The 25,128-nt window shown below is 44.7% G+C and overlaps 1 protein-coding gene across 1 annotated transcript in view; it reads left to right on the top strand.

Moving 5' to 3' along the window:
* The window catches only part of LOC310853930 (partitioning defective 3 homolog B-like), a gene marked incomplete at both ends in the record, with an annotated part of 195,089 nt that overhangs the window by 65,862 nt on the left and 104,099 nt on the right, over positions 1–25,128 (top strand). The window contains 4 exons of the mRNA XM_083758404.1: positions 520–979; positions 4,706–4,844; positions 9,050–9,162; positions 14,176–14,220. Coding sequence (XP_083614530.1) covers positions 520–979; positions 4,706–4,844; positions 9,050–9,162; positions 14,176–14,220 — 757 coding nt within the window. The remainder of the gene's footprint in view (positions 1–519; positions 980–4,705; positions 4,845–9,049; positions 9,163–14,175; positions 14,221–25,128) is intronic.

Raw genomic sequence — 25,128 nt, 5'->3', positions numbered from 1 at the left:
GCTGGGTACAGCTGGCATAACAATTTACATCTGGACCATTCTGCTAAATCAAATGGTTTACACATCGATTAGTCTGAAACCTCAAGGCCTTTGGCGTGTGAACCGTTTTAACGCCAGGCCTGATGAGCTCAATTTACAATGAATTAGGCATTTAGCATGAGCCACTCTTATACCCATAATGACTTACAAAGTGTGTGATGGAATAAATGCCATGACTTGTTTAGTCTAACAAACGGTCACATAACTACGGTGAAAGGCAGAGTGAAATGAAACCGACGGAGCGCTACAACAGCGCGACTCGAATAGCGGGTCAACAACATCAATCTGTCTAAACCAACGCTTCCCAAACTTTGTAGGCCGCGACCTCCTAAAATAACCATCGAGGAGAGCTCCCTTTTTCGTGCCGAGCATGTGAACGCTCTTACAACAGGTGTGGATCTGCTGTTTTCAGCGTGCAACCGAGTGTAAAAAAATCAGCCATCAAATCAACGCTGCTCTCTCCCTCTCTGCTCTGTTAAGGCAGTGCTCCAGGAGCCAGTGGCCCCACCTCCTCCTCCTCTGCCTCCCAGTCCAGACTATGTGTACCACCAGGGGCCACATGGCGACGCCCAGGGGCCCTCCCATCCTGGTCCAGACTACCTGTACCACCAGGGGCCACATGGCGACGCCCAGGGGCCCTCCCATCCTGGTCCAGACTACCTGTACCACCAGGGGCCACATGACGACGCCCAGGGCCCCTCCCATCCCAGTCCAGACTACCTGTATCAACAGGGACCGGGCGACGCCCCCTCCTCGGGCCCCTCCCATCCCAGCCCAGACTACCTGTATCAACAGGGACCGGGCGACGCCCCCTCATCAGGCCCCTCCCATCCCAGCCCAGACTACGTGTACCAGGGACCGGGCGACGCCCCCTCATCAGGCCCCTCCCATCATCCCACGAGCAACGGACTGGGTCAGTTTGCTCACGGCTTTGAAAGTGGTGAGTGAGCGCGCACGCACACACACACACGCACACACACACACACACACACACACACACACACACACACACACACACACACAGTCACAGACACACACATTTGCATTACTATACTTGTGAGGTCATTTCCTCGTCGTTTTTCCTGTCCAATGGCATTTTGAAACCGTAAGCCTAAAGCTGAAACATAGCCGGTCTACAAGCTATATAGACTACATACTGTACTACTACTATATACTGTACCTACTATACTTGTGGAGACACACACACACACACACACCCACACACCATTGTGCATAGTATTGGTGCTTTTGAATGATCTGAATGGAACAGTAATAGCGTGTGTATGTGCTATACCCAAGCCAGTGATATTTGTGTGTGCCTGCGTGCACAAGCGTCTCATTCTACTGCATGGTCTGCCGGCGCCGTGCGCTGGAAACAGCCGACCTACAAGCTCACAACGAGCCGCGGAACGCTGCGCGCCGTGAGCTTGTAGATCGGCTATTTCCAGCGATCGAAAGCAGCCATATCTCCCTCCGCAGCGCGGCAAGCTGAGTCGAGCTCCGTGACATTATTTTGACAGTTTTTGTTTTGGGGTCAACGAAACCGGCGAATCGCATCAGAACAGCGGCAGATAAAAAAAATGGAGCGCTCGCACACACACACACGCAAACCCCCACGCGCGCACACCCCCATGCGCGCGCACACCCACACACACACACCCATCTTCTCAAAGGCTTTGTTTTCTTTTACATCTCTGTCTCTCTCTCTCTCTCTCGCCCCTTGCATTCTTACAGCGGCGTAAAAGGCAAGTCATTAGCCATGTTTTTTTTCTCCCGCACGCGACGTCTTCGCTTTTCATCTGCAGAAAAAAAAAGAAGAAAAAGAGAGAGAGAGAAAGAGGGGATCTGACCTCGGAATCATTAGCGTTGATGAAACCCGCTCCCACCAAAGTGGGCCAGATTTGCATACGGAGGCCTATTGTTTGCGGCCGTGTCCACACACACACACACACACACACACACACACACACACACACACACACACACACACACACAAATACAGAGACTTCACAAAGTGTGTTAAATTAATTCTTTAGCTCGTGCGCTCTCTCTCTCTCTCTCCCTCTCAATGTTTTGTCTCCCCAGGGAGGTTTCAGAGCCGTCTGTACCTCCTGTCAGTTCTCTGTCAGAATAATAGTATTGGGTGGGCGGGGGGGTCCGTACAGTGGGGATGGTATTATACTCCGCTCAGCGTCTATATACCGTCTGGGATTTCAGACCTTTATTTTTTTCCTACGATGGGTTTATGGAAATGATATTGCGAGAGAGAGTTGAAAGGCACTCGGATAGAGATAGAGAGGGTTTTGTATGGAAATGTTGCATTGTGGTGTGTGTGTGTGTGTGTGTGTGTGTTTGTATGATGGTTATGTATGCATGCATGCATGCATGTGTTATGTGTTTCTGTGTGTGTGCATTTGTGTATTTTTTGTGCACGTATGTATGTGTGTAGGGAGCATTTAACTCATTTGTGTGTGTGTGTGTGTGTGTGTGTGTGTGTGTGCCCAGACACGCGTTTAATATGCATGCCTGTGTGCGTGCATCTGTGTCTGTGCGCACGGATGTGTTTATTGTGAATGCATGTGTACGTGCCTGTGTGCATTACTGTGCATTTAACGTGTGTGTGTGTGTGTGTGCATGTTATGTATGCGAATGTGTGTACATTAGTGTGCGCGTAGCTTATTAACTTATTTGTGCGCGTGTGTGCGCGCGTGCCTTTGATGTACAGTCAATGTATTCTAATTGGTCGACCTTGCTTAGCAGTGGGCAGCATTGATCCATGAATCAATGGACTCATCCCAGCTCACGTCCGTTTAAATGCACGTGTCCTCAGTACCTACAGGGGGGTCTGTCAGTGACCCCCCCCCACCCACCCACTGGGAATGAAGCCCACCAAAGCATTTCTTCTCTTCCTGCTGTTTCTCGACTATGTTGTCACGATATGGTACTGTTCCTCTCTATTCGGTCTGTGTCTCGACTCTGTTGTCACGATATGGTACTGTTCCTCTCTATTCGGTCTGTGTCTCCACTATGTTGTCACGATATGGTACTGTTCCTCTCTATTCGGTCTGTGTCTCGACTCTGTTGTCACGATATGGTACTGTTCCTCTCTATTCGGTCTGTGTCTCGACTGTTGTCACGATATGGTACTGTTCCTCTCTATTCGGTCTGTGTCTCGACTATGTTGTCACGATATGGTACTGTTCCTCTCTATTCGGTCTGTGTCTCGACTATGTTGTCACGATATGGTACTGTTCCTCTCTATTCGGTCTGTGTCTCGACTATGTTGTCACGATATGGTACTGTTCCTCTCTATTCGGTCTGTGTCTCGACTATGTTGTCACGATATGGTACTGTTCCTCTCTATTCGGTCTGTGTCTCGACTGTTGTCACGATATGGTACTGTTCCTCTCTATTCGGTCTGTGTCTCGACTATGTTGTCACGATATGGTACTGTTCCTCTCTATTCGGTCTGTGTCTCGACTCTGTCACGATATGGTACTGTTCCTCTCTATTCGGTCTGTGTCTCGACTCTGTCACGATATGGTACTGTTCCTCTCTATTCGGTCTGTGTCTCGATATGTCACGATATGGTACTGTTCCTCTCTATTCGGTCTGTGTCTCGACTGTTGTCACGATATGGTACTGTTCCTCTCTATTCGGTCTGTGTCTCGGAGGAGGGCAGTTGAGAAACCCGCCTACCAGTGACATCACCGGTGGCCATCCATTTCAAATTCTTCGTTTAACTCATGCGAGAGCAATGGCTTCTATTCCGTCATGCTAATTTTCCAGTGAGAGATTTTCTATTAGCTTCGCAATCTCATCAGTGATGTCACCGGTAATGCCGGGTTTCCAAACTGTCCACCAATGAGACGCAGCGTGAGAAGACAGAAACGCTGCCATCTCATAATGAGCATTGGTGAGGAGGACCAATTATATGAAGCTAAGCTTTCATGTTCGTATCAAGGCCTTTTCAGACGGAGAGCGTGTGATGCAGACGTTCAGATCGGCTCATGATGGGCCGCGACTCCCATTGCCTAAAAAAAAGAGAAAGCTCAACACATTCCAGGTCTATAGTCAGTCGCGGGCGTGTGCACCAAACGAGCGTGTGCGCGACAATTTCACGGCACCGTGTCTTGACTGTCCGTAAAAATACGCTTGCGTTGTCGTCCCTCAACTGCCAACACAACTCCAATCCAACTTCATCTATAAAGCACATTTTAAAAACAACAGAGTTGACCAAAGTGCTGTACAGTAGGCCTCACAATAAATACAAACAATGCAACACAAGGAGAACATAGGATACAAATAAGTACAAAATCAATCGGCCAAAAGCCAATGAATAAAAAAAGTTTTAAGATGGGTATTTTAAAACAGGTAACCTCTCCGGGCGTACAAAAAAACCCTGCAGACCTCTCATTGAAAATTAATTACTAAGCGTGTCAGTCGCTGCCCGTCTGTTAGCTTGTAGATCTGTTATTTTAGGCAAGCGACCACGTGCGTCATTCTCGACCTTGTAGACCTGCTACTTTTGATGCTCTTTTTGTGCCGCTGTAGTATGATCAAGTAGTAGGACGTTAATGTACTGTATACTTACTGTAAATCGCTCTGGATCAAGCGTCTGCTACATGGCTAAATGTTCTCTCTGTTCTCTCTCTCTCTCCCACAGCCGGCCCGTACGCGCCGGCCAGCACCGCCGGCAGCCTCTACGGCGGGGACTGGGAGACGGAGACGGACGAAGACTTCCCCCCGCCCCCCTCGCCGCACGCCGTGGCCGAGATGAACCGAGAGATGCCGCCCCGCCACAGGTAGCTATACTTAGCTAGTGTAGAACAGCCATTTGATCAATTACCTTTGAAGATGTTTTTTGCCCATTCTGAAACGGGAACCCCAAATATTTCGACGTCAGGCCTAAATGTGTTAACCTCAACCCTAAAAGCCGACAATTGTGTAGTTCTCTAAATCACAAGTTTGTAGATCTGCTTGTCAGTCACACACCTGAGTGTGAATCAGGCATAACCCCGACCCTAACCCCTAAACCTAACCCTCACCCTCTAAATGTCTATTCTGACTCTTTGTTTTTTAACGATAAAACAACCATTTCTCTCGGGAGGACAGAGGAAATAGTCCTCACAATGTAATACTTTTGCCCTACATATACTTGCTCTTACGTTGATCTTCAATGTTTAGTTACGTTTGTTTGCAATTCTGTGCGCTTCACATCTTTTGTATGAAAGGTGCTAGACAAATATTAATATTATTATTATATTTATTTCTCAAATTTATACTTACAGTGGGGGCACATTTGGACAGCACAAGTATAGTAATATACACACACATGCACACAGGCGCAGAAACACACACACGCGCGCACACGCCTGCGTGCAATTACTCCATAATAATGGAGCAGTGTGGTGGCAGATAAAAGGGCCGTCATTGGCACTAAATAATACCCAGCATGCATTATTTAGGCGGCGGGCGGCTAATTGCAGTAGCGGGCCCCTCTCTGCATTATGCACAAGTAATCGCACTGACTGGCGTAATGAAGAGGAGACCGTATGAATGCTCTCTCCTAATGTGTCGTAATTGCCCTGGCCATCCGCCCAGCCGCACTCCCCGTTATTAGCGATATTCCTACTAATGTGAAATAATTCCATATCCGTCCGCGTCCATGTTTAAGTTGGCCCCTTTCTCTGCCAAACGTAGTCGTTATGTCGACTGATTCGTCTCCCACACGCACGTGCGTCGCCACTGTTGTGTCCTGCTGGCTCGACCTGCCGGCGAGGAGCCCCCACCGGGAGGACATAGAGCAGTGGTTCACAAACGTTTTAGCTCCAGGCCCAAAATGAAAAATACGACATTTTGCCCGGGACACGAACTAGTGGAAATAGCAGATCTACAAGGTCACGTGCCGCTTCGCGCCACATTGTGAGCTTCTATTTTCACTACTTCTAAGCATTTGTTTTCAAATGTAATTTATTTCTTTCTTAAATTACTGAAACAAATCATTGAATTTTGTTGCTTTTGGGGGGAATGTTAAAAAAAATTAGTAAAAGAAATGAAGGGACACAAATGTTTGGGAAACAGTGACGTAGAGCCTTCGTCCTACTCATTTGTACACTCTCAGAGTTACAGACCTGTAAGGGTCCATTTGGTTCCTAACCACCCGTAATTTAGTTGGGGACTCCTTCGGAACCCCCTCAAGGACCCCTGGGGGTCCCACTTTGAGAATCACTTAGAAAGTTATAAATGCTGAATGGACAGGAGGCTGCCTCTTTAAGACCCGAGACCAATTCCACAAATGCCTTCTAAATCAGTAGTTCAACTTCTCACACTCTCAAGATTTTTCGAAATGTTTGAAAGTTTTTTCAAAAATAGCAGCTGTACAAGCCCGCAGTTCTGCAACGCTTGTACCTCTGCCAACGCTAAAATCTAAACGGACACGGATGCTTTCCTGTTTTTGATGAGTTAAAGAACATTATACACGAGATATCATATTCAAATAATGACGGTTTTTAATACCCAAAGTTAAGCTCGCTGGAAGTTCCAATTCGCCCATTATACTCAAAAATGAAAATGAATTGGGAGTCTATTTAAAGGAGGCTAAAAATCCCTCTCAAATCCCAGAATGACTGGCCGTGGTGCACAGTGCTGAAGATCAAGAGGACATTTGGCTGCATTCAACCCCTCGAGAGAATACAGTTTTTCGGGCTGAGGGAGAATGAGTGAATACACAGCAAACTCAGTTCCTGCCAAACTACTTAAATGCAGGGCGACGGATAAGCACAACTTTAGATTTTTACATACAACAATGTTGGTTGCTTAAACAAATTGATGTGAAAATGTGAAGAAAAGTCCTCCATAACTGCTGAAAATGTAGCTGTAGTATGAAGAATGGCAACCCGAGTGGAGGAAGTTGATAGTTGTACATGTACATTGTTGAGTACATTATTGTCCTATAAATGAACATTGTGAATGTCTAGCATTCAACGCCAGACATACTCACAAGTCTTTCTTCTGTTAAATATGAAAATAAATGTATATTGATGATATAAGTATCCTTAAAATGTTTATTTTCTTCTATTTTCGGAAACATTCTTCAGTGGATTTCGGTATAGAAGACGGTCTAAATCATATGAGAGTTTGTTGTTAAATCAGGTCTCGGGTTAATTCCATCCATCGCGTTGTTTTCTTCATTTTTGGATTCTTCATTCAACGTTAAGTAATGTCTGTGCAAACAACACCACTATTTCTGGACCTTGGGTTTAACAAGATCCAGACAGGTTCACCAAAAAGATGTCACACCTCTGTACTGGTACATGAGATGTAACAATGGACCTGTGTTACGTGTTGTTGTCAGAGGTGTAACAATGGACCTGTGTTACGTGTTGTTGTCATATATGTAACAATGGACCTGTGTTACGTGGTGTTGTCATAGATGTAACAATGGACCTGTGTTACGTGTTGTTGTCATAGATGTAACAATGGACCTGTGTTACGTGTTGTTGTCAGAGGTGTAACAATGGACCTGTGTTGTCAGAGATGTAACAATGGACCTGTGTTACGTGGTGTTGTCAGAGGTGTAACAATGGACCTGTGTTACGTGTTGTTGTCAGAGGTGTAACAATGGACCTGTGTTACGTGTTGTTGTCATAGATGTAACAATGGACCTGTGTTACGTGTTGTTGTCAGAGGTGTAACAATGGACCTGTGTTACGTGTTGTTGTCAGAGGTGTAACAATGGACCTGTGTTACGTGTTGTTGTCATAGATGTAACAATGGACCTGTGTTACGTGTTGTTGTCAGAGGTGTAACAATGGACCTGTGTTACGTGTTGTTGTCAGAGGTGTAACAATGGACCTGTGTTACGTGTTGTTGTCAGAGGTGTAACAATGGACCTGTGTTACGTGTTGTTGTCAGAGGTGTAACAATGGACCTGTGTTACGTGTTGTTGTCAGAGGTGTAACAATGGACCTGTGTTACGTGTTGTTGTCAGAGGTGTAACAATGGACCTGTGTTACGTGTTGTTGTCAGAGGTGTAACAATGGACCTGTGTTACGTGTTGTTGTCAGAGGTGTAACAATGGACCTGTGTTACGTGTTGTTGTCAGAGGTGTAACAATGGACCTGTGTTACGTGTTGTTGTCAGAGGTGTAACAATGGACCTGTGTTACGTGTTGTTGTCAGAGGTGTAACAATGGACCTGTGTTACGTGGTGTTGTCAGAGGTGTAACAATGGACCTGTGTTATGTGGTGTTGTCAGAGATGTAACAATGGACCTGTGTTATGTGGTGTTGTCAGAGATGTAACAATGGACCTGTGTTACGTGGTGTTGTCAGAGGTGTAACAATGGACCTGTGTTATGTGGTGTTGTCAGAGGTGTAACAATGGACCTGTGTTATGTGTTGTTGTCATAGGTGTAACAATGGACCTGTGTTACGTGTTGTCAGAGATGTAACAATGGACCTGTGTTACGTGTTGTTGTCATATATGTAACAATGGACCTGTGTTACGTGGTGTTGTCAGAGGTGTAACAATGGACCTGTGTTATGTGTTGTTGTCAGAGGTGTAACAATGGACCTGTGTTACGTGTTGTTGTCATATATGTAACAATGGACCTGTGTTACGTGGTGTTGTCAGAGGTGTAACAATGGACCTGTGTTATGTGGTGTTGTCAGAGATGTAACAATGGACCTGTGTTACGTGGTGTTGTCAGAGGTGTAACAATGGACCTGTGTTATGTGTTGTTGTCAGAGGTGTAACAATGGACCTGTGTTATGTGTTGTTGTCAGAGGTGTAACAATGGACCTGTGTTATGTGTTGTTGTCAGAGGTGTAACAATGGACCTGTGTTATGTGTTGTTGTCAGAGGTGTAACAATGGACCTGTGTTATGTGTTGTTGTCAGAGGTGTAACAATGGACCTGTGTTACGTGTTGTCAGAGGTGTAACAATGGACCTGTGTTACGTGTTGTCAGAGGTGTAACAATGGACCTGTGTTATGTGGTGTTGTCAGAGAGATGGACGCGACCTCCTACATGTCAGAAGAAGGCCCGGCAGACACGCATCATGTGACCAGGCTCATGGACAACACGCCTCGCAACAGAGCCTCCAAGAGCATGGACCTGGGTGAGCGCACGCACACACGCACAACACTATGGTTGATTGTAGGGTTGATTGTGTCGACTAAAACTATGGCGAAGAATTTCCGTCGACTGCCCTTTTTCACTGAAAAAAAACTAAGCTATGAATGATGACTAAAAACACACACACACCCTCAACCATTGAGAACGATGTGACTCAGATGGTCGTTGATGGATGTCCTGTTGAATAGGGAATACTTCACAGTGCAACGACACAGTTTGTTTTTGAGAATCTGTATCGTGTATCGTCACATCATCACGGGTTTTTGCGGGTGTGAATTAATGAGGCTAATCAGTGAATGAAACCGGCAGGGAAAACATACATTTTCAGAACATCTTCAGGAAAGCGTGAAGAGTTGGAATGGCACATCTGTAGCATAATATAATGCAGCAGGTTGTGGAAAACCCACCTCTTCAGACTCCACCTTAGCCCGCAGCACTCACCGTAGCATTCTATAGTGCAGTGTTTCTGTATGTAGACATAGCATTCTATAGTGCAGTGTTTCTGTATGTAGACATAGCATTCTATAGTGCAGTGTTTCTGTATGTAGACATAGCATTCTATAGTGCAGTGTTTCTGTATGTAGACATGGCATTCTATAGTGCATTGTTTCTGTATGTAGACATAGCATTCTATAGTGCAGTGTTTCTGTATGTAGACATAGCATTCTATAGTGCAGTGTTTCTGTATGTAGACATAGCATTCTATAGTGCATTGTTTCTGTATGTAGACATAGCATTCTATAGTGCAGTGTTTCTGTATGTAGACATAGCATTCTATAGTGCAGTGTTTCTGTATGTAGACATAGCATTCTATAGTGCAGTGTTTCTGTATGTAGACATGGCATTCTATAGTGCATTGTTTCTGTATGTAGACATAGCATTCTATAGTGCAGTGTTCCCCAAACTATTTCATGTCAAGGACCCCCAAATTGACACTTAGTTAGTCCGCAGACCCCTGTTTGAAAAGATATGCCGCCAGGGACCCCATAAGAGAAGATTTTTACAGCCAGCAGTGATTCTCACCCATTTTCATTTAATTTCAAGGACCCCCCAGTTTAGGCTACAGACCCCCATTTAATGGCATTTCTGTCTCTGCGACCCCAATTTATATTGTACAATCAATATTAATTTATCTCTGAGAGTGTACAAATGGATAACGGCTCCATTTGGTTCCATTTGTACACTCTCAGAGTTACAGTCACATAAGGGTCCATTTGGTTCCTAACTATTTATCTGGGGACCCCCCTGGAACTCCCTCAAGGACCCCTAGGGGTCCCCTGACCCCACTTTGGGAACCACTCCTATAGTGTACTTAGAGTTTCATTGTACAATTTACAATTTACAATTTAGGCATTTAGCAGACGCTCTTAATCCAGAGCGACTTACATTTAAGCAAGAACAAAAGCATGGGAATACATCACATAAAAGTATTTATCATGAAACATGTGTAAGCTAAGAAAGTAACAGTGGAATATCTATATAATGAAACTATACATACACTATACATATAAACTATACATATTTACTACTATGCTATACATATGTACTATGGCGTGCTATGACTAAATACAATACAATTATAGTGCTGTCTACATAACATGCTATAAGTCTGTATAAAATGCTATCTAAGCCAACATAAATGCTATCTAAGGGGTTAGGGTAAGTGCTATGGGCCATGATGGAGTCTGAAAAGGTGGGTTTTCAGGCTACGGCGGAAGATTGGGAGTGATGCTGCAGTTCTGACTGCAATGGGAAGTGCATTCCACAGTTTTGGAGCCAGAAGGGAGAAGAGTTTGGGACGTGTGGAGCGTTGTCCCGGCGTTTTTAGTGAGGGTACTTCCAGCTTCCCTGCGTTGGCTGATCTGAGTGCGCGGGAGGGTTTGTAGGGTTCAATCATACTTGTAAGATATGGGGGAGCCATACCTTTGGTTGCTTTGAATGCCAGCATCAGAGTTTTGTATTCTGTGCGGGCAGCGACCGGGGAGCCAGTGGAGGGAGCGGAGCAGGGGGGAGACATGTGAGAATTTTGGCTGGTTGAAGACCAAGCGAGCTGCTGCATTTTGGATCAGCTGGAGAGGCTTAAGTGCACATGCTGGTAGGCCAGTAAGGAGGGAGTTACAATAGTCGAGTTTTGACAAGACTGTTGTCTGGATTAGGAGCTGGGCTGATCCCTGGGTGAGGAATGGTCTAATTCGTCGTATGTTATAGAGTGTGAACCTACAGGATCGAGTGACAGCTGTGATGTGAGCTTTGAACGAGAGCTGACTGTCCAGGACAACACCAAGATTGTACAGGTGTTCTACTGTTAAACGGATGTTACTGTAGGTTCTTGGCGTACTTATGGTCCATGATGACTATTTAAATGTATTTGATGTGTTACCATGTGCTGTTCCTGCATCATGCTAACACCAAAAGGGGTTCCCGCCCAGAAATGGGTTAAGAGCGTCTGCTAAATGCTTAAATGGAAGTTGTTATGTACATGAGGTCAGACATAAGGTGCGGAAAGTAGAATCATAAGGGCAGGCCCACATAGGATGGTATATAGTCCACATAAGGCGATATAGCTTCAGAGGTTACACACACTGGTGGTGGTAACACTCTCTCCAAGGCAAGCCGCCACGAGTGAAAGAATCCTTTGTTTTGTTGCATTTTGACCACCGGCCATCGTTATCGACATCATCTCGCCATCACAAACCATTTTACCCTCGTAAACGACGGCTGTGCGCGCGCGCACATGCACACGCACGACTGTGTCACATGTCTTATCAGTGCATTCTTTGTTGTGATAAGTCTCCCTCGCCTATTATCCGCCGTCCATGGGGGGGTTTGACCTCCTGATCTCATAAACCCAAGGGGCCGTCGCACAGACTGTCTGGCTGTCTGCGCGTGCTGTGTGTGTGTGTGTGTGTGTGTGTGTGTGCGCGTGTGTGTGTGCGTGGTGGCTGGATGTTTGTCGGGGAGCATTGAGGCTTATTTCCTGGTATTAACCTTCTTTCATTGGTCTCTCGTTCACTCTCTCTCTAAACCACAATCTCTCTCTCTCTCTCTCTCTCTCTCTCTCTCTCTCTCTCTCTCTCTCTCTCTCTCTCTCTCTCTCTCTCTCTCTCTCTCTCTCTCTCTCTCTCTCTCTCTCTCTCTCTCTCTCTCTCTCTCTCTCTCTCTCTCTCTCTCTCCATTTATCAATCCCTTTCTTTGTTTCCTTGCAATATGGCTGTGGTTCTTTATAGATCTCTCATAGTGTGATGTGTCCTCGTCTGTCTGTCTGTCTGCCTGCCTGCCAGAGTGGCGCACACGTGTGCATATACCTTAGGCCTACATGGACACATAGAGCCAGCGGGAGCATTTTGCACACACAAGCTCCCGATGAGGATGTGTGTGTGTGTATATATATATATATATATATATATATATATATACACAGCCTACATATGTATCCACTTATTACTCCATTTTCTGCTCAAAACGAGCCAAAAGCCAGTTTTTGGAAGGTTATTCTCAATCGCACGTTCGAAAAACTCCTCCATTACGGTTCCTCCGCTGCCTACACTGTGTGTGGGAGGGGCTGCAGAGGACCTCTTCTTCTACTTTGGTATTTTGCGCATTTGACTGGCACTGACCTCACGAATTCGATCCCCGCCCCCGTGGCGGGAGGGATCATGTTAAAGGGCCATTCCACCCAAGCCGAGCACTCCCTAGAGAGACCCCCTCCGACCCACTGGTGGCTCTTCAGATCTGCTGTGAATGTTCTCCCCAGACTGGGGATTGTGCGTGCCCCTGTGCAGTGTCTCTGAGGAAACCTCCTGGTCTTTTCGCCGACAATAGCTGATCTGCAAGTTCACGAACGCATTGTGTGCTTTTAGACTATGTGTTCCACCTGTACTAATGTTCCACCTAGAATGTGGATGCTGGGGTTCAATTGGTTAAAGCAGGTCACAGCTGAAACTCGCAAGGAAATTGCTTGCCGACTCCATGCATCCCCACACGCGCACGCGTGCCTGCGCGCGCACACACACACACACCCACACACACACACACACACACACACACACACACACACACACACAGGAGGAATTGATGCTCATTGCCACTTTGCTACACTAACAGGAGCTGTGTGTGCATGCGTGCTCGCGTGCGTTGTCAGGTATAAACCACCCCACTTCCCTTTATCATAACCTAGGCTTACAGTGCACGCGCGCACACACAACACACACACACACACACACACACACACACACACACACACACACAACACACACCCCTGCGAGGTGTTTTCCCCGGCCGGGGAGGGGAATTGACCTCATAAAAAATGAAAGGGCTTATTTAAGAGCGACGCGGCCCTAATGAAAACCTATTATTGTATCCCATGATGCAATGCAGGGGGGCAGCTGCTGCTGGCCACACACAATCATGTTTGGTTGGATTAGAGAGAGAGAGAGATAGAGAGAGAGAGAGAGAGAGAGAGAGAGAGAGATTTGAGGTCTTGTGTGTTTTCTTGCTCCTATTCTTCTCGCTCTCTTCCACCCTTCTATTGTTCCTTTTTTTTTGTTCCTTATCAGTCTCTCTTCTTTTTTCATTTCCTTTCTTATTGCTTTGGTTCTTTCTTACCTTTCATTCTTTTTTTATTCCCTAAACCAAACCTGTGTGCACTTTATTCCTCTCTCCCTCTCCCTCTCTCGGTTGTACCTGTGTGTGTCTGCATTCCTTTTGTGCCCACAGTATGTCAAATCTCTGCATCTGTCCCTTTTCATGCCCATATAGTGGAGTGCTCTGTATCTGTCATTCTGAGTCCCTCTAATACCCATTTAGGCCTGACATCGAAATAAATAAATAAAATCTTCTAAATCCTGAAAAATTTCGGAAAGATTTGAGGCACATTTTAACGATTTAAAAAAAATAGCAGACCTGCAAGCTCGTATGAGCTTGTAGATCTGCTATTTTTCCTTACCGCTCTGCTATGTTATTCATGTTTTGTTTTGCTTTGCTTGTGTCCTTCTAGTGGCTGATGAGAGCAACATGCGATCGCTAGCAGGACATGGGGCAGGTGAGTGTTGCACGCACGCACGCACGCACGCACGCACGCACGCACGCATGTCGCATACACGCACGCACGCACACACACACACACACACACACACACACACGATATCACATCTCCAACTGTGTGCGTGTGTGTACAGTTGTAATGCACGTAACTCGGAATTCCCCACAAAGTCATTTGGAAAAGACAAACGTTCGTTTTCCACCTTTTATACAAGAAGCATGCATGGATGGAATATTCAGTTTGAAAGGATGCAGTCTTTTGTTTTGCGTGCCGACACTTCCAGAATGAGTCAGTTAAAAAGAAAACATGAAACCCCCTTAGTGCTGGAAGTTTGTGTGTGTGTGTGTGTGTGTGTGTGTGTGTGTGTGTGTGTGTGTGTGTGTGTGTGTGTGTGTGTGTGCGTGTGCGTGTGTGCGTGTGTGTCTAAATAACTCATTTTTAGGTGTTAGTTTTGGCCCTCCAAGTTCAAACTACGCCCATGATCACTACACTTCCAGAATAGGGCCCTGCTATAGGGTTAACTCTCCTCGCTGTGTGTGTGTGTGTGTGTGTGTGTGTGTGTGTGTGTGTCCAGGGCTTCATGTTTTATGGCTCTAGGAGTCGGCAGGGCCATGCGTGCTCAATCCTCACCCTGTCTGACAGGCAGCAGCTTCATTACATTACACCATGGAGTTGTCTGTCTGTCTGTCTGTCTGTCTGTCTGTCTGTCTGTCTGTCTCACATCTATCTATCCCTCTGTAGATTGGCTATTTTCAAGAGATTGTTTATACATTTTGAACTTCTGCACAATGCTTTTGGTACTTTATTAAGTATATTTTGATACTCTTGTTGTACTTCTACTAATTTTGAATTCCAGTCTTTAGAAATAGTATCAATACTGCAATGCAAATACACAAGTTAAAGTAAAAAAATATAATATGTCAGTACATTTTTCAACCACTGACGAATCGCACAGTAACGCAGGCTTGCCCACATGTACGGTTAAACACACTTACTAAGACACTTACACACTCCCCGATGTGCACACTGGCTGTCGGGCAGAAACCTTGAATTTCCATTTTTTTCCGTAAATCTACATCCGTACACAGTACAGCGTCCGAAAGCATCAACAGTATAGCAGATCCACCAGCGTGTTTCCAGCTTGTAGATTGTTTTCGAACTTGAATCCTGAAAAGTAACAGGTTTTCTTTTGGGACATATACGTTTTCCAGCCGGCAGACGATATTATGCTTTCTGCCTTGCTTTCGCTATGGTTTTTTCCACACACACACACACACGCATGCGCACACACACACACACACACACACACACACACACACACACACACACACACACACACATACACACACAAACACGCACGCACGGTTCTTAAATCCAACCACGACAGCAGAAGCGGAACCTGTTGCCAGCCCAGCAGCAATACAAATTTCCCTGAGTGCTATCGCCGACCTCAAAACATCACACTCAGCATTCCCACAAGTGGGCCAGCCCCCCCCCCTGCCCCACCGCAATCTTTCTCCCATTTCTGATCAGCACTCATAACCCTTATGGACCCTGATATATAACGCGCTCCGTCCCTCCGCCTAATGCGTATTGACGGGGCTTTCTGTGTCCATTTCTCTTTTCTTTTTTTTTTTCTTTTCTTCTTTTTAGCTTACGAGGCAATATTCTGCACGCCGGCTTCCCTCTACGTCACTCTCACGCACACAAACTTGCGCATGCACTCACGCACGCACACACACACACACACACACACACACACACACACACACACACACACACACACACCACACACACACCACACCATACACACACACACATACTGTATGCATGGATGCGGGCACACACACCTTTATTCTTATTATTATACACATTGCGTTTTTCAAAACGTTTTGTCGTTTATAACACGCAAAATAGCTGCTCTTAAACCTCCCGGTCGCTTTTTCCCTGCGGTTGTAGCTGTAGAATATTTATCCATGTTCAGTGTCCGACAACGGCACACATTTAAGTGTACATCAGGCTTAACTCCATTACTAACCCACAGATGTAAACAAACAGCCATTTTTCTTTCTACTACTGTATACTATTATCTTTTCAGGTCGAGTCCCAAAAGAGAGATTACGTTACGGGACTCAAACAATGAGCACAATGCGCCACTCCGCGTTGCAAGCTTGTAGATAAATGTAGATAAATGGTAGATTTTTACTCGAGTCGTGACCCATAAAAATTGGTCCGTGACCCACAAATGGGTCCCGACCCACGTTTTGGGAACCAATGGTGGTCTACACGCAGCACTGCAGTGTACAGTACACATAGCTCATCTCTCTCTCTCTCTCTCTCTCTCTCTCTCTCTCTCTCTCTCTAAATGGCTTCAGTGGTTCTTTATGAGCCTTGACATATTTCATTAGGCGGATGGTCTTAAGAGGCCTGCCTCCGTTCTTTAATCTGGATAAAACCCCCCCGCAGCCCACCCCCCCACACTTCCTGCTTCTCTCTCTCTCTCTCTCTCTCTCTCTCTCTCTCTCTCTCTCTCTCTCTCTCTCTCTCTCTCTCTCTCTCCGTCTCAATTTCTCAATTCAATCAAACTCAATTCAGAAGGGCTTTATTGACATGAGAAAACATACGCAACTTGGGGAGAGAGAGAGAGAGAGAGTGAGAGAGAATATATCGTATAGCTTTGTTTTCATTTAGTTTCGTCTGAAAAAAGATCTTCAACGAAAAAAGATTGTCATAGTTTTAGTCAAATCAAATCAAACGTATAGTGCAGGAACCAGTATATATGTAGTATAGTATATATACATATACAGTGTAGCACGTTTACAGCAACAAAGCTGACCAAAGTGATGTACAGGGTACACGTTAATCTACAAGCTCACAACGTGCCACGCAGTGATGCGTTGTGACACGTTGTTTGCTTGTAGATCTGCTATTTTTGGTGAAAGTTCCCCCTCCCCCCCAGAATATGGAGGCTGGGGTTCAAGTGGTTCCATGTCAAGTATAAAGTTATTTTCAATCTGTCAAATGGCAACGGATATTTTCTCAAGGTTCTCCTCATGACAAATACTGTAGCTCAGGGGGAAATATTTACATATTTATACGTACGTTAGAATTGTATTCAAAAGACTATGACCAAAACTACAAAAAAAAAAAAACAAGTCAACACTGTATCCCTCTCCTCTCCTCTCCTCTCCTCTCCTCTCCTCTCCTCTCCTCTCCTCTCCTCTCCTCTCCTCTCCTCTCCTCTCCTCTCCTCTCCTCTCCTCTCCTCTCCTCTCCTCTCCTCTCCTCTCCTCTCCTCTCCTCTCCTCTCCTCTCCTCTCCTCTCCTCTCCTCTCCTCTCTCCATCCAGCTCTCTGGCTCTCCCCCAGTGTCTAACATCTCCCCTGGCACACACGCACAGTTGCACACGGCTCCATGCCATTATATTAGCTGAGGTGCAGAGAGCTAGAGTGCACTGCAGTACAGTAACCAGTATCCCTGTGTGTGTGTGTGTGTGTGTGTGTGTGTTCCACCAGCTCAAAGTGTCGCGGAAGTGATGCTTTGTGAGCTTGTAGATAGTGTGTGACACTCATTTACTACGACACTGTGGTATATTGGGTGTCCACTGGTACCAACCAGGACCCCCTTAACTCTGAGAGTGTTCAAATGGTTTCATTTGTTTTTGTATTTGTTGACAAAATTGTCAATATATTTGTTTCAGTCATCATACAGTAGCTTAGTTTTTATTGCGACTGAAGGTCGCAGTTAACTATGGAATTGTGCATTTCCCGTCAGTAGGTGTGTTGGTCGGGCACCATATATGGCCCAGTTCCATATAGATCCCTGATGTCATCCATATTGGCCAGCCACACTACAGCTGACCTCTAACCTCAAACCCTTAGATCTCCATATATGGATATATGTCAGAACCTGTTCTGACCCCCATGCCAAAGCGCCAGCACTCCGCAGCAGTCTGCCGTCAACGAGGCGGATGTGTGCATGCGACCTCGCCACTTCTCGTCTTACTGGTTCAGTTATTGTCAGTGAAAGAAGGTAGTTGACGAACATTTTTCATCATAGTTTTAGACTATGATATATAGCAATACAAGTGTACAGTACACACACACACACACCCTCCCTCCCTCCCAGTCCCTCCTTTCCTCTTCTTGTGTCGTTGGGTGCATCCGGCATGTCGTTGTTGATTTAAGTTGAGAGTCACCATGTTGTGGCGATTTGACTTGATTGATCACTGCCAGTCTGCCCCAGACATCTGCTTATACATGTATAGATGATCACTGTCACATGGAAACCTCGCATGTCCAAAACCCTTCCTTTGTTGCTGTTTTTTTTTAAGTACAGTAAACTGCGGAAATGGCCAAGCTCACAACGCCTAGCCGATATTTTCGCTACTTTTGTGCGCCACACTTGTATAATGAAGAAGGGCATTAATTTATGTAAAAACATAAAAAGGTAGGCCTGTGTTAATGTATGTAAAAACATAAAAAGTTGAATTATGGAGACCTTACATGTCCAAAATTGTCACTTTTCAGGACATGCTGGATCCAATGTAGTTTAGTCACTAGCTTTTGTTTCTATTTATATAACCCACAGACACACATGACCAATTTGAATGTGACGTCCGGTATGTTGGGAAAGTTTCTCAAATTTGGGGGGAAAATAAGCCAAGCTCCCACTCCCAATTTCTTGCCTCATGACTTAACACAAATATGACTTATTGGAGATCAAGGGTCATCAGTGTGTCTGCCCAGACAAAGAAAGTTGAATGACTTGTCCATGTCTGTGGCAACTTTTTGGTTTTTGGAAAAAATAATAATGACACATTAGTCAAATACTATAACCTATACATTTAGAGCTAAATAGACCTAAGTGTTTCTGCTATTATTGTCTCCTGTTGGCCCGGTCGATGCCAAACTGTGCACACACACTCCCTGGATGCCAACGACAAACCTCTGCCCCAAAATTTCCACAATGGCCTGTTATAGCGCCACCATGAGGCGGATTTCTTGCAAAACACATTTCTTTATATTATTCATACTCATTTTATCCATACATCACGCAAATTGCTATACAGTATCTCTACAGTCATGTGATCAACGCGGACCTGTCCGCTTCCCCATATTCCATCCCCAATCGCTACGATTGCCTTCCAAAGTTTGCAGGATTTTTCCATTTCCAACAAAATCCTCAAATCATTAACACAGCGCACGATTTCCGTGACATTATGCACACACATGCCCACGAGGCAGAGGAAGAAATGCAACTTAAATGTTTACGAACTGCACCGATCCGTTTACAATTTTGGTAAAACACATTTCTGTACATTACTCGTACATATTTCATCCATACATCATGCAAATTGGTATACACTATCTCCATAGTAATGAGATCAACACGCTTCTGTCCACTTTCCCATATTCCATCCCGATTGGCTAAGATTGCCTTCCAAACTTGGCCAACTGCAGGATTGGTCCATTTTGAACAAAAGGCCTCATTTACACAGCGTGTGATTTCCGTGAAATGACGCACACCCCTCCATTCCCACCAGGCAGAGGACGAAATGCAACGTATATGTTTACACCTATATCTGCACCGATCGGTTTTACAACTTTGTATGTGCACTACTACACATTATGAATAAACTGTTACGTGTTATATTTAATATATTTAATATTTGATTTAATTGCCCTCGTAACCACCAGACGACAGAATATTGCACAACAAACAAAAAAACATGTTCATATTACTCCTACATATTTTGTCCAAACATCACAAACGCTATTATCCTGGTGGAGCCCTGTGCCCCGAGGGGCACTTCTTCTAGTTGACTGCTCATTCCGTATGTCCGTGCAGGCCAAATACAATTGAGATGAAAATGGCCATCACAAGCTGGCATGGTGATGACCCTTTGATGTAGATACAAGGTATCTGTCCGACAGTGGGGGGTGTGTGTGTGCGTGCTGCCAGTATTTCAATGTGCAACGCTGTACGCTATACCATCCATTTTCCACAAGCGCTTGTAGCCATGCAGTGTGCCAGGTACATAGCCCACCTCTTTAATCTATCATGCAGTGTGCCAGGTACATAGCCCACCTCTTTAATCTATAGCCATGCAGTGTGCCAGGTACATAGCCCACCTCTTTAATCTAGCCATGCAGTGTGCCAGGTACATAGCCCACCTCTTTAATCTATAGCCATGCAGTGTGCCAGGTACATAGCCCACCTCTTTAATCTATAGCCATGCAGTGTGCCAGGTACATAGCCCACCTCTTTAATCCATGCAGCGTGCCAGGTACATAGCCCACCTCTTTAATCTATAGCCATGCAGTGTGCCAGGTACATAGCCCACCTCTTTAATCTATAGCCATGCAGTGTGCCAGGTACATAGCCCACCTCTTTAATCTAGCAGAGGTGAGCGAGTGGTAATTATGAAAGGGCCTTTCCAAGTCTCCTCCACTTATTAAGGCCATTCATCTAGCTGGGCTGCCTAAGTACATGCAGGCCATATGTTCTCACTGGCACACACACACTTCATCTAAACCAACGGGTTCCCAAGCGCTGGGGCCGGGACACGTTTGTGGGTCACGCACACATTTTTAATGGTTCCCTTTATTTTATTTTATTTCCCCCTATTTTGGTTTTAATTGAATTGAATTGAATTAAAAACAAATTCAATGATTATTTTTGCAGTGATTAAAATGATGAAATAAAAGCAAATTCAAAGAAATGAAGTGAAAATAGCCGATCTACAAGCTCACAAGAGCTTGTAGATCTGTGCAAATAGCCGATGAGCTTGTAGATCTGTGAAAATAGCCGATCTACAAGCTCACAAGAGCATATCGTACCGTTTGTATCATAACGTTTGCAATGCAAATAGTCTGTATCAATTTTCTTTGCAATGCAAATAATCAATTGTATCAATACTAAGTAAATCATTGAATTTGATCGTATCACCATGAATACATACTTGTATCCTGCTGAACGAACTCATTTGCTGCCACCATTAGCTGTTGAGGGGGGGGGGGACTCAGAGTTTAGTGGAGCACCGCGGACCCCCACTTGATAAAATATGCCATATAAGAGGCTCTAGAAGTGATTCTCAAACCATTTAATTTCAATGGCCCCCAGTTTGACATTAATTAGTCTACGGACCCCCATTTAATGGCATTTCTATGTACCAGTGGAACCAATTGGACCCGTTAGGGTCCCCGGACCCCACTTTGGGAACCACTGCTGTACAGTATAAGCGTACACGTAGCATTCAAGCAGCAGGCACATGAGGTGAAGGGTCTTGAAATGAGAGAGAGGTTGAGACATCAGTGCTCTAAATGCATGCAGACCATATGTTCTCCCCCTTTCATCTAAACGTGATTACATGTGGACGGCTGCCTTCCCCCCCATCCGGCCTCCACTCATAACCACTGAGTGCACTTAAACTGCCCGGCGATGGAGGATGATTGGCCGGCTCTTTTAATTGGAATGGGCTTTTTATTGGCCAGCACGGAGTCATTGGAGTGAGCTGGGCACTTAATTAAATGTATTGATTTCAACTGATTGTAAGAAATAATCAATTTGAATAAAAGAACGTTTGTTTTATGTAGCAGAGCCGACACATTGGCAGTTCTGCTAAATTGAACCTATTATGTTATTGTCTCCACCAGGCCGAAGGCATGGGGAGAGAGTATGTTTTGCACTCCGTCCGTCCGTCCGTGTGTCCGTGTGTCCGTCCGTCCGTCCGTGACCAGCTAATCTCAGCCACCGTTAACCCGGTCGATGCCAAATTTTGCACACACACTCCCTGGATGCCAACCATGAACCTCTGCCCCAAACTTTCCAGAACGGCCTGTTATAGCGCCACCAGGAGGCCGCTTTGTGCAAAACAAGTTTTTTCACAGTACACCTACAGATTTTGTCCAAACATCACGCAAATTAGTACACAGTCTCTCTAGAGCCATTCAACGAAACGGGTCTTTCAGATTTCTCAGACTCCATCCTGATTGGTTAAGATTGGCTTCCAAAGTTCACAGGAGTGCTCAGTTTCAAACAAAATGCTGCAAATCATGAACACATCGCGTGATTTCCGTGACATTGTGCACGCACATTCCCACTAGGCCGAGGACAAAATGCCACATGAACAATTTCAACTCAGCCTCAAGGTGGTGCTATAACTGGCCCAAAAGTGTTTTTACCTCTAACTGCACGGATCTGTGGATAACCTGGTGGAGACCTGTGCCCAGAAGGGCACTTTTTCTAGTTTAGTCTGGAGTTGTCTTTTAACACTTGTTGCTGGGGGCACTCTGAATACTCTGGATACTTTGAGAAGCACTTTCCTAGAGTGTAATCTGGGTGGCCCGGGTGAATTTCACCCTGGTTTAGTGATGGAGGCTAAAAAAAAAAGAAAAATATTTTTTTCACAGGGCCAGAATAAGTTCCAAGTTACTTTGTAATAAATATATATATATATTTTAATATTTTTATTTTTATTTTTAAAAGAATACCCACAATCTTTTTTTTCACATTTCCTTTTGTGAGCCACTCTTGGTCCCTGTCCCAGGGATTGGGAAACCCCTCCTCATGGCTTTTAGCCGCATATGAACTTCTCTCTGCTCCAATAGGGATTTATAGGCTCAATAAAGCCACGACACCACACGGTTCATTGCATTTCCTATTGTGTGGCTTTTTCTTTTACGCTGCGGCATTCATTTGAATTTACAACTCCTTTAATGGAAGAGGTCAGTGGTTGAAGAAAGTATACTTAGTAAATGTATCAAGACCGCAATGTAAAAATAAATATAAACAGATGTCCTGTATTCAACATGTCACTTGCGTAAAAGTATGGCATCAACGTATCGTACAGTAAGTAAGTGAAAGTACTTAATAACTGTTTAACCCATTTAGGCCTGACGTCGATATTTAAAAAAAATATTTTTTTCTGAAAAACCTCATGTTTATATATCAGTGGCGCTCAATATTTCATGTCAAGGACCCCAAAAATGATATGTAATAGGCCGCCGACCCCCATCTGAAAATATGTTCTTCCAGGGACACCTCAGAAGCAAAGATTTGAGTTAAAAACGCTCTGAAAGAATTATATTCAAAGATTCAAGTTCATAGCGCTATGAGCTTGTAGATCTGCTATTTTTTTATAGCAAAAGTGTAGCATAATGCTTAAAACACCAAAATGGGTTCCCGTCCCAAAATAGGTTAATGTATGCTTTGAAATAATCTAAATCTACAAAGTAACAATAACTGAAGATATCAAATAACTGTAGTGGAGTAGCCTACGTAAAAAGTCCAATATTGTCCTCTGAGACGTAGTGGAATAGAAGTATAAAGTATACAAACACATGAACCATTCAAGTAAAGCACAAGTACCTCACAATGGTACTTGAGTATACCGTTACACTGGTGGAAGGTCATCTCTACATATCTGAGTGTCTCTGTAATTCATTGCTCTCTGGGTAGGTAGAAACCTCATCTGCATATTAAAATTTTATTTTATTTCATCTTGATCAACCTACCTAAAGGTATAACTATTGCGCTGTTTCATGTTTTTTTTTCTTATAAAGATTTTACCATTCCCAATGGAGGGCACCTTCTCGTATTTTTATTCTCGTATTTTTGACGTAAATGTTGAAGTTTGAAGCATTACATTAGAATAAAAAGATAATGGTTTTGGAAATGCAAGGTTTCAGTCCGACAGCAAGGACTGAAACCTTGACATTTCCGGTCAAGGTTTCAGTCCGACAGCAAGGTTTCAGTCCTTGCTGTCGGACTGAAACCTTGCTGAAATTCCGTCAGAATTTCAGCAAGGTTGAAATTCCTTTCAACCTTGAAAGGAATTGAAAGGCAATTCAACCTTGAAAGGAAGGTTGGAATTCCTTTCCAACCTTGAAAGGAATTGAAATGCCTTGAAAAGGCATTTCAAGGTTTCAAGCTTGAAACCTTGAAAAGGCTAGAGTTTTAAAGAGAGGGGGGGGGGGTGCTCTGTTGAAGCCGATAGCATTTATTGATCCTTTCTTTTACAAGTGGGTGTGGTCCTAGGACTCCTGTCTGTCCACAGAGAACAATTACATTGCATGTGTTTTTTATGGCAAACGTAGAAATAGAGCCCCCTTTTTTTTTACTGCCTCCCAACAAAATGACCCTGTGTTTTTTATGAGCCTGCTGTGAGATTGGATCTGCAGATGGAATAGGGGTGTGTGTGTGTGTGTGTGTGTGTGTGTGTGTGTCTGTGCACGTCCTTGTATGTGTGTGTAATATAGAGAGGGTACAGTGTGTGCATTTGTGCCGCATGTGCAAATATACATGCAATAACCTATAGCATTGTCCCGTGTGTGTGTGTGTGTGTGTGTGTGTGTGTGCCTGCGTGCACATACAGTATGCAGACATGTCAACATTTTCCAGAAAGCCGATCTAAAAGCTGACAACATGCTGCATCACTACTTGTAGCTAAACTGTAAATTGATCATCTATATATCGTGTCGGTTCGGGTCGAAACAAATGTATGTCCAAAACTGTTGCTTTTCAGGATTCAAATTCAAAATTAGCAGCAAGCACGAGAGCTTAAGCAGGGCGTTAATTTACTAAAAGTCACGGAAAGTCAATGTGGAGATAAGAGGTGTCTGCCCGACAACAACAATATACAAACATTCATGGGATTTACGTGTGTGTCACACAATGTGTCCCTGGCGTAACTCGGACAGTGTTTCAGACTATAGGTGCGTGTCACTGGTATCTATCTGTCGGCACCACAGGTCTGAGAAAGACGACTGGATTCGAGGGGGGAAGGGGAGGGAGGGGGGGGGGGTGTGCAGCGTTTCCCTGGCAACTTGGCTTTTCGAAACATGGGGTCTGTTGTGAGTAACCGCGGCAAACCCTCTCCGCCTCCATTCTCCACCAAGCTGTTTA

This window comes from Protomyctophum parallelum (assembly GCF_964188405.1).
Source record: "Protomyctophum parallelum genome assembly, chromosome: 23".
Classification (NCBI taxonomy): domain Eukaryota; kingdom Metazoa; phylum Chordata; class Actinopteri; order Myctophiformes; family Myctophidae; genus Protomyctophum; species Protomyctophum parallelum.
The sequence above is the reverse complement of the archived record's forward strand: the minus strand, read 5'-3'. Positions and strand labels throughout refer to the sequence as shown.